General features: G+C 36.0%; 1 protein-coding gene across 1 annotated transcript in view; it reads left to right on the forward strand.

Annotated features, from left to right (window-relative positions):
- The window catches only part of LOC112976363 (lipopolysaccharide-responsive and beige-like anchor protein), a gene marked incomplete at its 5' end in the record, with an annotated part of 360077 nt that overhangs the window by 259506 nt on the left and 85370 nt on the right, over nucleotides 1-15201 (forward strand). Inside the window, one exon of the mRNA XM_026087491.1 lies at nucleotides 1700-1852. Within this exon, the coding sequence (XP_025943276.1) occupies nucleotides 1700-1852 (153 nt within the window). The remainder of the gene's footprint in view (nucleotides 1-1699; nucleotides 1853-15201) is intronic.

A 15201-nucleotide genomic window follows, 5' to 3' on the forward strand; every position in this document is an offset into this window, starting at 1 on the left:
CTGGCCCTGAGGGGATATCTGGGAGACCACTGATCCATTGACCCATGTCAAGACCGGGTTGCAAGGCTGATCTACGGAGTTTCTGACGAATCTACATACTACTCCTGCTATAGACAAAGCCAGTGGGGCAGTCTGACTTTTTTCTACTTCTTAAGTGGCATGCAGTTTGCACTTGCTATATGGAAGACCAGTTTTACACCAGTCATTTACTATGAAATACACTTCCTGAAGCAATTACATGTATTGATCCTTTCTATACAGAGGGAGTACATTCTCTAATTTAGTGGCTCAGTTTTTATAAATCCATCAAATTGCCAGGTTTATTGGGTGTATTTCGGTCTCAACATCAAGTTCCACAAAAAAAGCCTTTAAAAATGTGTTAAAGATGGAAATACATGTTATGTTAGGCTTTTCCTGTTAAGTGTTTTGCCAGGATTTTGCAGAACTGAATTTATAAAAGTCTGTAAATAAAAGTCTAATTACATTAACTTGGATATGTTTATGTATATCCTCGTGCATATTTTACAGAATAAACAACTTATGAAGTTTGCATATCTCATTGCATAACAGGAAAACATCTCACTATTCCAGGAGAGAATCTGGATTGTTTTGACATTAATTTTGCTTCCTGGCGTGTGTGTTCAATTCTGCACTAGAATGTACCATTTTCTGCTCTAAAAGTTCTTTGTTTAGCTATTAGTATTACTTAAAGTTTTCTCATAAGACTTGGAAATAACACTTCATTTGCTATATATACTTGCATTTTTTCCTTAAAACTTTTCAATGTAGCAAGCTGTGCCTGCAGAAGTGCCACAGCAGGCCAAACATAGATATACTAAGTACTGTCTTCTATTCCTGCTCAAAACAGGCCCAGACAGCATAGTTGTTTAAAGCAGTGATGGCACTGACAAGGGATTCAGTGCACACAGACCTTGCAACTGTGTACAGTTGCTTTTTTTTTTTTTTGTGAAATTATTCATGATTCTTCCCTGTAATTACAGACTGGACACAAAATTGAGTTAACAGCCTTTTAATCAAAGAAAGTTATTGACTCAGTTTGATTTTCTTGGGTTCTTTTTGAACACATGGTGTAACTACAGGTATTTTAAACTCAACAGAAAATTTATTTCTGGGCATTGACCAAACGTAAATAATAGCCTAAACAAATGAGGTCGCAGACTCTTTTTATGCTAGAGAGAATAGGATTATAACTGGGTTTTGCAACTTTATAATTAATATACATGGTGCTACTTTCACCCAGACTGCCTTTGTGCATTAGCACTTAGAAACGTGGACTGTATTAAAAGGTAAAAGACCTGTTTTTTCCCTAGCATCTTAATATCTTTTGTCCATTGCTTTCCACTAAAGATTATTTGTATCATGTGATGTTCGTTGCTTTAGTTTTATAAGTTTCTCTGTGCATGATATACAACCAAAAGCATTCTCCGACTTCTTTATCTTATAGCCTGTTCTGTCTTGTTTCCTTTGTCATGTTACAAGGATGATAAGTATTTATCGGATTTAAATTGTAGGAAGTATGAAAAAGGGGATTTCCCCCTTCTATGAGAGGGGAATATGAAAAGAGGATTTTGTATATTCTCTCATTGCCTAATGGCACTTCAGTAATTGTATTTTAATATAACAAAGTGTATGCAATGACAGAATTTATAACATGGCATTGTTTTTCATTTCTATACAGGAATTGATTCCTGAATTCTATTACCTCCCAGAGATATTTGTCAACAGCAACAATTACAATCTAGGAGTGATGGATGATGGAACAGTCGTGTCTGATGTTGAACTTCCACCATGGGCCAAAACCCCAGAAGAATTTGTTCGCATAAACAGGCTGGTAAGATGGTTATCTTCTGTTGTCTGTCAAGTAATGTTTGTCTTGCAGTCTTTCTCTGAAATAGTTTGGCTCTTTGTTTGTAAAATATAGATATTTATAATTTACATTAGGCTATGGCTGAAATAATCAGAAGGAATGCTAGATGTACAAGTTTATGAAAGAAAAAGGCATACAGTATTTCTTTTTCTTAGAATTCCTCAAGAAAGAGTGTTTTAAACATGCAGGAGATCCTATTTGCTTATTTTTATGTCAACTTTTGAGGTTTTGAAGAAGGAATAAAATCATTTTACAGAAGACTTGGAAACTGTTTAATCACAGAAGTAATTTTTCATTCTGATTTTTTAAATGTATATATTTTTTTAATTTTAGTATCCACTTAACTCCAAAGGCTAATGAATGCTTCAGAAAGAGAAGGCTGTATTTTAAATTTTCAACACCTCTGCCATTTATGCCATTAATTTGATAGTTTTCAGAGCTGTCCTTACAAGGAAACAAAACTGAATTTGCCTTCACCTGCTTCCTTCCCCAAACCAATGTTAGCTCTTCTCTTCCGTGTTTTGGAAAATCCTGGTGTTAACATTTTGTGTGTCACTGCACCCTCTGAGCAGTTAAATGATTTACAGAATAGATGTTGCAGTATCATTGTTGGTGTCTCAACACGTTCTCAAAGCTATTACATTAGGCGCTTAACAAAATGAAAAGGATTCTGCATCAGTGGCACTCTAAAAATAAATAAATTAGAGAATCTCTTTTTTAGTGAATCTTAAAAATTGGGACTGCAGTTTTGGTGTTGTAGTCAGCTACTTCTTTACAACTAACTGGGAAGTACTGAATTAAGGCATAAAAACTCACTAAAACTTTTCACAGAAACCAGATTTGGTAATCTCCTGATATCCTTAGGGTAGAAAACAGGCATTTTAACAATTCTATTGTTGGCAGAACATCAAACCTACTGTTCGTAAAAATTGTGAAACAGTTGTATCAAAACAAAACTGCTATCTATAACTTACCAGAATCCTTTATGCTGTGCATTTACTGGTGATGTGATGCTGTGCTCTTTGGAGACGTTATTTTGCCTATATTTCTGCAGGCTATTGAGCTAGATAATCTCAATATTGTAGCAGTTGCAGGGTATACTGTGATAATTACAAATATGATGCTGTGAATATAATGCTTTGCTTCACATGAAAGGATGTGCAAATTTTATTTAAATGAGGTATGAAATACACTAACATTTAGTGGGGCCATTCCACAAACCATGTTCAAATGCAACTTTTGATCTTATTGTTGTGCTGATAGTTGATATGTCGGGGGGGGGGTAGGGGTTGGGGGGGAGCCCAACACCCTTTTGAGTTCAGCATGCGGTGGTGATTCAGGACAATTGGAGGAATGAAAAGCTGTGTTCTTAAGCAGACTTGTCAAAGGCAGCCTTTGGCCTTGATCTCTCACAACAGTAGTATTTTAGCTTTTGCACAAATACAGTTCTCATTCAATTAATTGTAGGTCTGGCTTTCCCCACTGTGAATTCAAGTTATTTTCCAACTCCTGCCTCCTCCTTTTCTAAGAGTTTGGCTCCTCTTTTTCTTGTCCTCATTTCTAGCCTCAGTACCAGGTTTTTCTCACCCTCACCTCTCTGTACTTTCTGACCTATCTTTTTCTTATCCTTCCTTCATTCCGCAAGGCCTTTGCTGCTAGTGTCTGCTTTTCTTGCAGCTCTCCTTGATGTCTCTCACGTGTGCTGTATTTTCAGGATGAGGTACCTCTTCAGCAGGAAGCAGATGCTTTTCAGTTATTACTGTTAAACTTGGGGCAGAAAATGCAACATCCCTTTAAAGTCGTCTCTTAGAGAGGAATCAACTCATTCCATTTTCCGAATATAGCTTTTTCTTTTTATGCAGGATCTGCAGTAAGTGCTTCATTATTTTGTTAATCACTGAAAAAAGCGGTTTAGAAAACTCTAGAATGAGGGAGGTGCTTATTACGTATCCAACTCTTTCATTTAAAGAAAAAGTAATTTGGGGCTCTGAAACCAGCAGTACGTTAACCTTTGTATGTCTGAATGATGAAGATTAGACTTACTTTATCGTTTCCTTAATTTTACTGAGCAATATTTATGAAATTGAACACTGTAGGTCTCTGATACTATTACTGTAATTCAGATATCAAGGTTTTGGTCAGTCTAATAGCATTAAATTTAAACCTCTGTGACAATGAGTTGTGTTACCTGATTTTATGTGACAAGTTTAACGTTATTCTGATGGTGTTGACGCTTAAGTGCTGTGATGGGTGATGCCATCTGTAACCTGCTATTTTTGCAATGGAAAAAAACTGAGAAATTTGCATGCAAATATTTAATTCTTTTTTTCTTTTCAACACTTAGTTGATCAGTTGATCACGATCAAATTCTAAGTGGAATAGGAGTGTTTAGTAAGAACGCTTGAAGCTTAGTGCCTGAGAAATATCAGAAAAGCTTGCCACAACATGGCATGGACTGATTCATTCAGTTAATATTTCCTTACAGCTTCCTTGTTCAGATGAAATGATGATTATAGCATTTTAAGTGCTCACTTTGTAAGCTATCACACACAGATATTTTTTCCCCTTTGCATTTCAGTTTACCTCTTTAAATCCACAGATTTTATACGATGATTGGAGCTCATGAAATGCATACTACTTTGATCTGTGACCTTTTTGTGGTGCTAATCGGGTTCCTGATATCATTATACCTTGCTCATTAATCATATTTCCTGCAGCCCGTCAGCCAGCCAGACAGCCCAAGCCCCTGTTTGCAGCCTTGTGCTGGCAGGTTTCTGCTTTTCCAGATTATTACAGTGTGATACTTTGGCTTCTCATAACCAGACCCACATCAAGCTGTGTGCTACAATTAAAGTCAGATGGTCCTCACGTTGAGCAGGGATATACTGTTGCAGCTGTCTGTCTTCCTGGAACAGACCAGCATAGGGAACAGATGATATGTGGGACAGCGCATGATAACAGATTGTACAGTACTGGGTCAATAGCAGGGGTTCAGAACATTAATTGACAGGCTGATTGCTGATTTAAAACTGATTCCCAACCTATTTTTTAATTCTATGCATTTTAGCTGAGATAGATTGTTGCATGTCTTCTGCATTCACTTTGAGAGAAAAAGGAGAATGGTGTATAATTAAAACTGGGTTTTGATTGATGGAATGTCATGATCAGCTAAATGATAGTATTGGGATATCGTTCTAAGCAATACAACGAAATGTAAAATGCATGTATTACTTTTACGTACATTGGGGACTTTATTAGTTTATGAAAGCACAATATTTTAGAATAGTGCAAATCAGTCTGTGTGGTGGTGGGGGCTTAAGAATTTTTTTCTCTGAGAAAGTCTACATTGTGTTGGAAAAGTGATTATTTTTTACTTTTCTGAAACTTTGTTGTGTACCTCTAAAGCTCTAAATTATATTTACTGCCATAGAATATCTACTAAGATATCTGAAAATATTTTTCAGTTTACCCAGATGCAGTTGACATTAATTATTGTGTAATTGCATAATAATTATATACATATTTGTAGTAATAATTGTTTAAGATAATTAATGTAACATATAATTAGCATAATTATTAGCTTTATAAAAGTACAAAAAATAAATAAGATTAAATAATAATCTCCAGAAATATAAAACAGAAAAATCCTAGATGAAATCTGCTATTGCATCCTTATGTTATTGTTGCAAAGTGAGTAGCAGTAGCTATGGGGTGTATGTGAACAAATCGGAGAATGCAAACTTAATTTGCCATATAATAATAATAATAATAATAATAATAAGTATTTTTGGATATTGGACCCAGACCTAAGTCCTTAGCAATTTTATTTTTCTCCTATGCTTGTGAGAGATCTAAAGGAAAGTGAAAAGTGAAGTAAACTGGACAGGAAAACGGATAAGAGGTAGATGGTCAAGTGCTGTTTGGATATAGAAATCTTTGGCAAAAATTGTAGCAGTAGTTGACATTGTTTTTCAGACAGTGAAACAGGCAATATCATTTTAAACTCAGATTTTCTGTTGTTGTTGGGTCAGAGTCTTAGTTATGTTGAGTCAGAGTCTTCAGAATATTTTTCCATTTTAAAAATTTAAATTCACATTTGTTCTCCTGTTGGACTTAATGATTACTCCATTAAAGCAGAAAGAAATTTTAAAGGCCCTTCTTATGCATAATAAAATAGACATTCACAAAGATTAGGTGGAACCCACAGAAAAGTCGAGTGCTTCCCAGTTATAGTCAGGAGTAGCTAAAAATCCGAATAAGGCAGTTATGTTTGCTCTAAATAGAAAAGCGGTCTATTTTGTCCTGTCAGTGAAGGCTGGAAGTCTGAACAGGTGAGAATAATTTAGAACTATTAATCAACTGATAGTAACTAAATTTCCCACAACTTTCATGAGCCTCAGCTTTTTGAGAATTAGATTGCTTCAATGATAATAATGTTGTGGAGGTCTGTCAGAACAGCTTTCCACAATATATCTCAATTTAAATATTTTTAGTGCCTTAYTGCAGAGTCAGTCCTTTCATGATAAGTGGTTTACCCCTTTTATTCAATATCGGGGAAAATGCAAGGCAAATTAGAAAAGCGATGAGATTACTATGTTGGTTTGAAAGTTTTCAAATCCGATTTTCAGATAATTGAAAATGTAGTGATTGGAAGCTAGGACACTTTCTGAAACAAATGAAATACGTAAATACATAAAGGTACTATAAACAAAATTTATCCTGGCATGATAAGTAAAGTGGAGAGAAGGGATAGGCCAGCCACTCACCCAAATACAAATCCTAACGGAGCAAAATAAATCAGTATTATGAACCACCAGTTGGTAAGAAAGATCTACAGCAAGAATTAGAGGATCATTATCAGTCAGTATGGTGCATTATTCCTTAGCACAAGCTATTCCACCTTATTCCAGAAAACACTGAAAAAGCAGCATTCCCTGCCAGCCACCGTACAGCGGTACTCAGAACTGCAGTTTTTGTGAGTCTGCACTCTCCTATCCATGGAAAGTGAATTGATGAAGAGAAAAAAAAGTCAGTTTCAAAGACATTATGCTACAAGCAGTCTATGAAAACTATTGCTGTCAGTCAGCTAAAGATACTGAAGCAGCAATTAATACACTGGCTGCGACTTGGAAAGTCTAGGATTTTTTGTATTATGTTGGAAAAGTCGCTGTGGGATATTTTTCCCCAGTTCCACAGCAGTGTTTTTACAAAGGTATTATAGCAAGTGCTATAGCAAATCATGTGGACAGGAATTGTATGAATAAAGGCACATCAGTGCAGATTACTAGTAATAGGGACAGATATGTGAAACACATTAGAGAGAGCAAGATGAGGCTAAAAGGAGAACTGAGTTAACTAACAGCATCGGTCTTACTATCTGTGCAGCATATACTTGGAAATTCCAGTTTCAGCAATACTGGATGAAATCTTGATAAGCTAGAATGCCGATTGGTCTGTTTACACCGAGTAATGAGGATGCTCGTGGCAATCAGAGCTGATCTGAAATTTTTACAGAAATGGAGTGTGGAATAAAAGGGGAAGAAAGTAACAGCTCTATGAACTCTTCATTCAACTCTGGCTCTTCCAGCCAGTTCTGTTGGTGTTTGAGACATCTGTTCATCTGGAAAAAAGGTGGTGAATCATGGTGAAAAAGCAGAAGAGTTTCAACACCAGTTCTTTCAAACCCTTCACTTCATCAAATGTGTGTGCAATTGAAGTGTTACTTCCATTTGTATTTCTGATGTTTGGTGATTTCTGTCTTTTCTTTGGAAGTTATCATCTATATACAACATGAGATTTATGGGATACAATATCCTCTGAAAGGAGGATATCTGTTTACTCTACAAGCATTTTAATTTTTATCAAAAATTACTTTCATAGATTTATAGAAAAAGTAGGTTGGAAAGGAACCTGTGACTATGCTCTTCCTGGCAAATACTTGTATTTCTATGCCACATAGAGATATTTTATTTGTGTGTGTTATGCATTTAAGATAAATAGATACATGTTTGAACCCAACTATTGACAATCAATCTTAAAACACTATGCTGCATATATTTTATCTCCTATCAGCGAGAGAGAGGGGGGAAGGGATAGTGAGCGAGTGAGCTGTGACCGAAAAAAAGTTTGTACAGGAGATAAGGTTCCTTATATGAGGCAAAATAAAGATTTACATTTATAGAAATCTCAGAAACTTAACAGCCTAATCCAGAAAGTTATTAAGAATATTATTCTTCGGTGAAGTCAGGGGTGTGAAAGGTCTAGCCTGCCAGCATATTAGGTTCAACTTTCCCATGAATTCTTGTTGTATTTACATTTGATACTGTTTTACACATAATTTTTCCTCATCTATAAAAATAAGGTAATTGTGTAGTCCTGGGAAGCTCTGGGCTGAACCCTGTTATGTACTTAACAGGCAAAGGAGGGCAGAAAGTCCTTACAACAGTTAAAGAATTGTAGAAGAGAGTGTAGAGTTAAATAGTTGATTCCTTCTTTCCTCAGACAATGTTTCCACAAATGCAGTATACGGTACTAGTGACAGTCCAGTTTTACCTTTCAGTTTGTCCCTGTAGAAAACCAAAATTGGCTTATGCCTGTTTGTTTTGCACCTGAACTAAGTAGCAGATTGGTGTAATTGCGATAGCGTACCACTTGCACTCATTTCTTATCCGCTCAGCTATGTGTGTAACAATATTATCTATGTTTGTGACTGCAGGATTCCTTGCACTATTAGACTGGCTTCCTGAAGGTAAGTACCTTTGTTATCTTTCACACAGAAATACTTGCATGCAGGCTAGAATCAAGAAATACTAGATACTTGTAATAAGTCTTTTGATTTAATTATATCATGTACAGATCTAGTTAGTATCGTAGAAAGGGAAAGGAATTAGATCTTGGTTCCATATTTTTAAGCATTTTATTCAGGTCTTACCTGAAGATAAATCTAAAATATCATTAGTAATATGACCTTCAGCTGTGCTTTCGAATAGAACTTGTTTTAGGAATGCTGAAAACGTTGAGTTTTGATCTCACGACACATTAAAATATACTAATATTGGAAGACAGGGTTTGGATAATATATATGATAGAAATTATTGAAGAGTTACATTTGTAGGACAAAGTTAATATGTGGCAAAAAGCAAAAATGTAGTGAGATAAAGAAACTTTTTTTGCCTTTTTAAAGAAAACAGTGAGCTAGGATATCATCATTTGTTAGCAAAAAGCATTAATCTCAGTTCGTTTACAGAGAATCCACATAGGAAGGGAAAACAGGTTTTGTAAAATATATTCTTTTCAAAATTATCCCTTCATTACACCTTGTTTCCGAGTCTTAGCTTCTCTTTAAACTACATACAAGTTACTTTATTGAAATTACAACTAAACTCTGGACATCAAGGTTGTAAGCAGATTAAAAAAAGAAACGCCTACACTTAAATCACTTCTGAAAGTGTGATAGATCCTAGTTTTCCTGAGTAAAGGAAGCTTAGTGGAATTCTGGAATGTGATTTCCTGGACAGTCTGTCTGTCTTTGCTATTATGGGAAAAAAAAAAAATCAAAGAAGCTGGTGTCAAAATTTGCCAGTCTTCATTATTCAGAAAATTCAAGGTATTGAATATAAGCTCTGGCACAATGCTTTCATATTAAAAAACAAAATAACATGCTTTAAAAATATTTTTATGTTACTTGTAAATCTTTATAACACTTATAAGTGTGTATATAGATCACATAAGAGTGATCTATACTGCATCTCTCTTAGTGAAGTAAGAAATTAAATGAGGTGAGTAGGAGAAAAAATAAGGTGAGTGATGAGAGACTCAGATTATTTAACAGATAACAGGTACGAGAATTTGCTATAACCAAGATAAATATTAAAACATGGAGGAGGATGATATACAGTTGAGAAAGATTAGAAAAAGCTAAATGATACCACAGTTTGAGCATATAAAGTTTTAAAAACATTTAAAGGAAAACTAAGGTAGGTGAATTTACTTTTATCCAAAAAGTTGTTTGGAAGCAATCTAGACAATTAAATTTGCTTTCAGCTCTTTTGTTATTCGATGTTGTAGAACTGGTGTTTGAAAGTGAATGTGTGGAGGATATTAAAGTTATTACTGTGTGAAATGAAGTGGGAAACAATTGTGCTGGAGCCATTGCCCCATTTAACAGGTGTTCACTAAATCTGTCTGTCTTCTGTGTGTCTGTTCTCTTAACGCTGTGACTGGGCATTTCCTGTTAGATGGTGTTGTGAGTGATCCTGTGGAAAACATATTAAGAATTTTGGTTAACGCAGAAGAATTGCATCACAAACTCAGTATAGGTAATGGAGGAAAACTGTTTGAAAGTGATGGCAGTTTCTTACTCAATTTATTAAGAGTTACAGTCTGTGATTAGAAGTTGCTTTGCAGAAAAATATTGAAACTTGTTCCTCCTGTAAGATGAAGTCCTGATGGGCAAGACTTCCATGTAATAGAATATACTGCTGAGAGACCTGGTAGGATATGTTGTTGCAGCATTTCTTTTAGTTTATTTATTGATCATATGTGAAAACATTCTTCCAGATTTGAATTTGACAGGTAATTTGTTGTAAAGTATTTGTAATCTAGTCATAGCACATAGAAATTTCCATCCTAAGTGTTAGAAAAGGAAGTGAGATTTTAATAGCATTTACATAAGCTAAGGAGCTAAGGAGAAATAAGCTGAAAGTTTGTGGCCTTCAACTGAAGTAGGGGAGGGGGCAAGAAAACATGGCCATCTGTGCCTTACATAGAAGGATACAAAAAAAGTCAGCTGAGGCTTTGCTTTCAGTGCTTTTCCCTGGCAAACCTCCACTTTTTGAAAGCCCAGGATGAGGAACAGTAATGTTGCTAAAACCATCGGGGGTACAGAAGAAGCTTATAACAATGATATGGAGGTAGGAAATACTCTTGTGTGAAGGAAGAATTTCTTCTCTGTGTAAGAGAGGTAAATAAGAAAGAACATAATAAAAGCATACAAAAAAATGAATAGCACAGAGAAGATGCATCAGGAGATTATATTCTCTATGTCATAAGGATATAAAGGTTGTTCATGAAATTAAAAACTGGTGAATTAAAATTTGCTACAACATAGTATTTTTCAAATTGTATGTAATTATACTCAGAAACATATAGCCACATGGATGGCRTTAAGAGTTACAACAGAGACAGAAAGGGACTATGGACATTTATATAAAAAAAAAGATTATCTAGGTTGTTAGGCAGTGCAAAACATGTAAGATGGGATGAAAAAATTCACGTTCAAAGTTTGAGACAAACTCTACAGAAATATATGAGACTATCATGGCAGAAACAGTGTCCCACCTCTTCCTTGACCAGTCTTTTTCTTGACCATATCAAATTAATAATTCTTAAGTGTTGTGCAACAGATCTTCTGCCTTTACAGAAGGGAAACATCCGAGTTCATAGTTCCACAATATATATAGGCTTTGCAGGGGATGAAGCCAGCTTTAAGAAGTCCTGTGTCTCTCCTTCCTACCCCTCAGCCCATTTCCCCATCTGTGCACTTGTTCATGCACAAATGAGGTGAAAAAGCATTGTTTCTAACCTGGATTATTATTTTAGCGGTCAGATTCACAATGTTGCCCTACTGATGGTTGCATTAAAACAAATAATGGCATGGTTAGCTGCAATGCAGGACAAATACCAACAGTTAGAAGTGGAAACTTCTTAAACTGTTTTCACTGTTAAAGTCAGTATCTTGTGAAACTGTAGTCAGCAGTGTAGACTTGTAGAGCTGGACAAGCTCTAGTTAGCCGTGATTCTGGTATTAGTTTAACCGTAGCCACACAGAGCTCTGCAGGGGACAATGTACTGCTTCTCAAGGATGTGTAGTGTCAGGCTCATGACGGTTATGCACTTTTGAAAAAGCAGTGGCTGGAAACTGATGGAAAAGGTTGCTGCACCCTGGCCCATCTGCTCAACATCAACCTCCTGCTAAAGGTTTCCTCACATCTGCCAGTTGTTACCCTTTAATTGGGAGTTCAGGTATAGCCCTTTTGGTTTAAGGAGAGGCCAGGCTATAGCCCCTCAGTCAAGTAAGAGAACATATTTAGCAAAACAAATGCAGGCTTTCAACAACTGAGGTCGTGCACACCTGAATAATAACTGTACCGGGCAGTCAGCTCCCTCCGTCAGATTGTTGGTCCATCCTTACTTATGTAAGGACTGTGAGTTCTTCTTTCATTTTCTCTCTTGAAACAGTTCAAGCAAAACCAAATCTCTAGGTTATAATTTGTATTTCCAATCCTTATTAGTTAATAGGGTACATATGCTAGCTGTTAGGTACCCCTTTAACTACTTATTTGCTGATCTATTTCACTGCACTAGTTAAATTTGCTGAGTATAGAGTCACCTGCACAACCAAACCAAATAAGACCAGTTTGATTTCCTTACTTTGTTCTCGAATAGCCACAAACAATACATCACCATTTCAAGCCCATATATATTTTTTGCTTTTGAAGCATCAAAATTCTATCTGAATTAGAGAGGGCTGTTAGTTAAAACACAGTTTAGAGGTACCCAGTGGAATTTCTTATGCTTGTGCTTACCTCACCCTTCCCAGGTTAGTTTAAGCAGTTGAAATGTATTTTAGCTGTATAGTTTGGTTTGCTTTGACTCAAATAAATTAAAGAGTCCTCATTTACTAATATCTGTGGCAGATTTGAGGAACAGTAGCTTTGGCAGAGGAATATTAATGAGAAACAGGGGACAGGAATGTCTTCCACTAGTGTAGCTGGTTGGTAAGAGGATCCTGGGCATTATCCCTGCAGAAGGATAAGTTTTAGGTAACTCAGAGAAGGATCCAGAGCCAAGTTACCCTGATTCGTTTCTTTTGGAAGTAATTTTCTTTTCTCCATCTTAAATTAGAAATTAGATTCAGTTGTAATGGTTTGCCCCCAAAATACTAAAGTTTGAAAATGAATCTATAAAATATTAATTATGTGAAATCTCTGTAGCCCTTTGCAATTTTCTCCTTATTTAGCTGGAATAATATTGCTAATAAGATGTTATAAAGCAAGATTAAAGATATTAATAATGGCAGCAATATAATCAGCATACAAATAGGTCTTAAACAGCAAAAAGTTTACAGAACACATATTCTGCACAAAGTGACATAATTTATAGTCTTCTGAGGTTCTTTGTGTTTGTCTTTGTCCAAATGGGCAGGATTTATTCTGTTTCTCTAAGCTACTGTTTAAAAAGAAATTTTGGGCCTAATCCAAGTTAGTTGTTTTCAGTGAGGGTTGAACTGGACTCATAAAAGCATGAAAGGTTCAGTAACACGTGAGCAGTTTAGAAGAAATGAGTTTCCTAACATTTTTAATCAACTTAAGTATTTTGAGCTTTCCAGTGGGTACCATGAAAAGTAATGTTGCACATTTCATTTATAGTTTATTTTTTTAATGAATTTAGATATGCAACATTCTGCACAGTAAAGCAAGCGAGCAAACAAAAACAAAACAAAACTTGTATAATTGTGTTGGAGAAGTTCAAAATAGTCTACCTAGAATAATATGGTGCAAAGTATTCTGTTTTTAAAATCTCTGAAAAAATATAACAAGAGTGAATCAGAAGAGTCCTTAAGGGCAGTGAAGCCTCCTAATTGCTACTGACATTATCTCTTACCATCTGCTTTCTGAGGCAGAATAAGAACTTTGTAATGAGGATTAGGAATGGAAGATGGTGAGAGCACGTTCCAAGGGTTACTGGAGAGTTCTCTATTTTCATAGTAATTTACAGAATAACTATTTTTAATGATAGGTTTTAAATTTATTGTGCCTCAACTAATACAAATAAACTAAGAGTTTGGTTTTGCTGTCTATTCTGATAGGACTATTTTGTTTATAATCACCTAATTTATTAAACCATGTTTTAAGATACTAATACCACATGAACTGTCCATACTTAAGTGGACTTGGATGTCTGCACTGTCAATATCCTCTCTTCAGACTGATGCCAAGCACATTGTGCAGGCACACCTTTGGGCTGTATCTGCACCGGAATTGAGCTATGCTTAAAATCCTTTTCAAAACTGTGTGCAAACATAGCTCACACCCAGAGCTTTTTTAAGCCTAGTTTTCCTGCTAGTGTGGACAGATCCCATTCTCAGATTTTTAGCAGATTGTGTTCCTCTCTGGCTTTGCAAAAGTTCATTGAGCTTTGTCCCAGTTACAGTTTGCCCTGTGTGCGTTAGTGGTTTAGAATAGTTTAGAAGAGAGCAGTTTTCGGATTAATTGTTCTGGGTTTGGATGTTTCTGTCCCAAATACAGAGAGAGGTTCAGATTTTATGGCCATAACTGAAAGCGACTACTTATGGAAAATTTTGCTTTGAATTGAGATTTCTCCCATGGGACGTGTCGTCTAAGCTGATTAGCAACTATTTACAGGCCCTTGTTCCCAAGGTGTAAACAGTGACCTGACTTGTGTTGTTTTAGCTACCACTTTGATACTGTGGTTATCTAAGCTGTGCACTAGAAATGTGTAAATTCCATGTATGCAGGGGTCAATTTTATTTCCAGCTAGATCAACACAGTCATGTTTGCTTAGTTCTCCATCTGATATTATAAATTCTGCCAACTTTGATTTGATTTATACACCTTTCTACTGCAGTATATATACATTATGCCCAGTTTGTTTGATGTGATGACTGGCAAAGCGTGCCAGAGGATCAGATAAAACTTCCTGGCAATCTGGGTCTTGCCAGATGGCCATCTCTGTTATATGTCAGTTTTCTCACTTCCCTGACAAGAGTAAATCCAAATTTAGGTAGAAGTTAATGAACTTACTCCATTGGTATTCCCTGAAGTGAGCCACAGGGTTTCCTAGAGATAAAAGCTTCCTTTACCTTTCTTTGCCTGAAGGATTCCCCTTTTTCTTTCACCTCATAGCATGAGGTTTAGGACATTATGAAAAATGAGAGAGAGAAAATGAGGAAGAAATACAACCAAAGTAGTCTCCAACATACCTGTTTGCCAAGGGCCAGTTACATGCTGCAGTGGAGTCCTGCAGATCTGGAGTTTCTGGTGCTAACAGTTTTCTGCAAAGAGCCTAGAGAAGGTGGCACACAGATAGTGTCAGAGAAGCTTAGCTGCTGAAAGCTGTGATAGAGATAGAGGATTTCACAAGAAACTCATGAGAAACTACATTGAGGAATCAGTAGAGTTGCTAGATTTGTTCAGTTCTTTTGGATCTTTTTGTGTTACTATAAAAATAATAGGGATGCGAGAGGGGGTGACAAATGAAGGTAGCTTTGAAGTCTCCATTGATTTCATGGA

The sequence above is a fragment of the Apteryx rowi genome, unplaced genomic scaffold (assembly GCF_003343035.1).
Source record: "Apteryx rowi isolate R43461 unplaced genomic scaffold, aptRow1 scaffold_72, whole genome shotgun sequence".
NCBI lineage: Eukaryota > Metazoa > Chordata > Aves > Apterygiformes > Apterygidae > Apteryx > Apteryx rowi.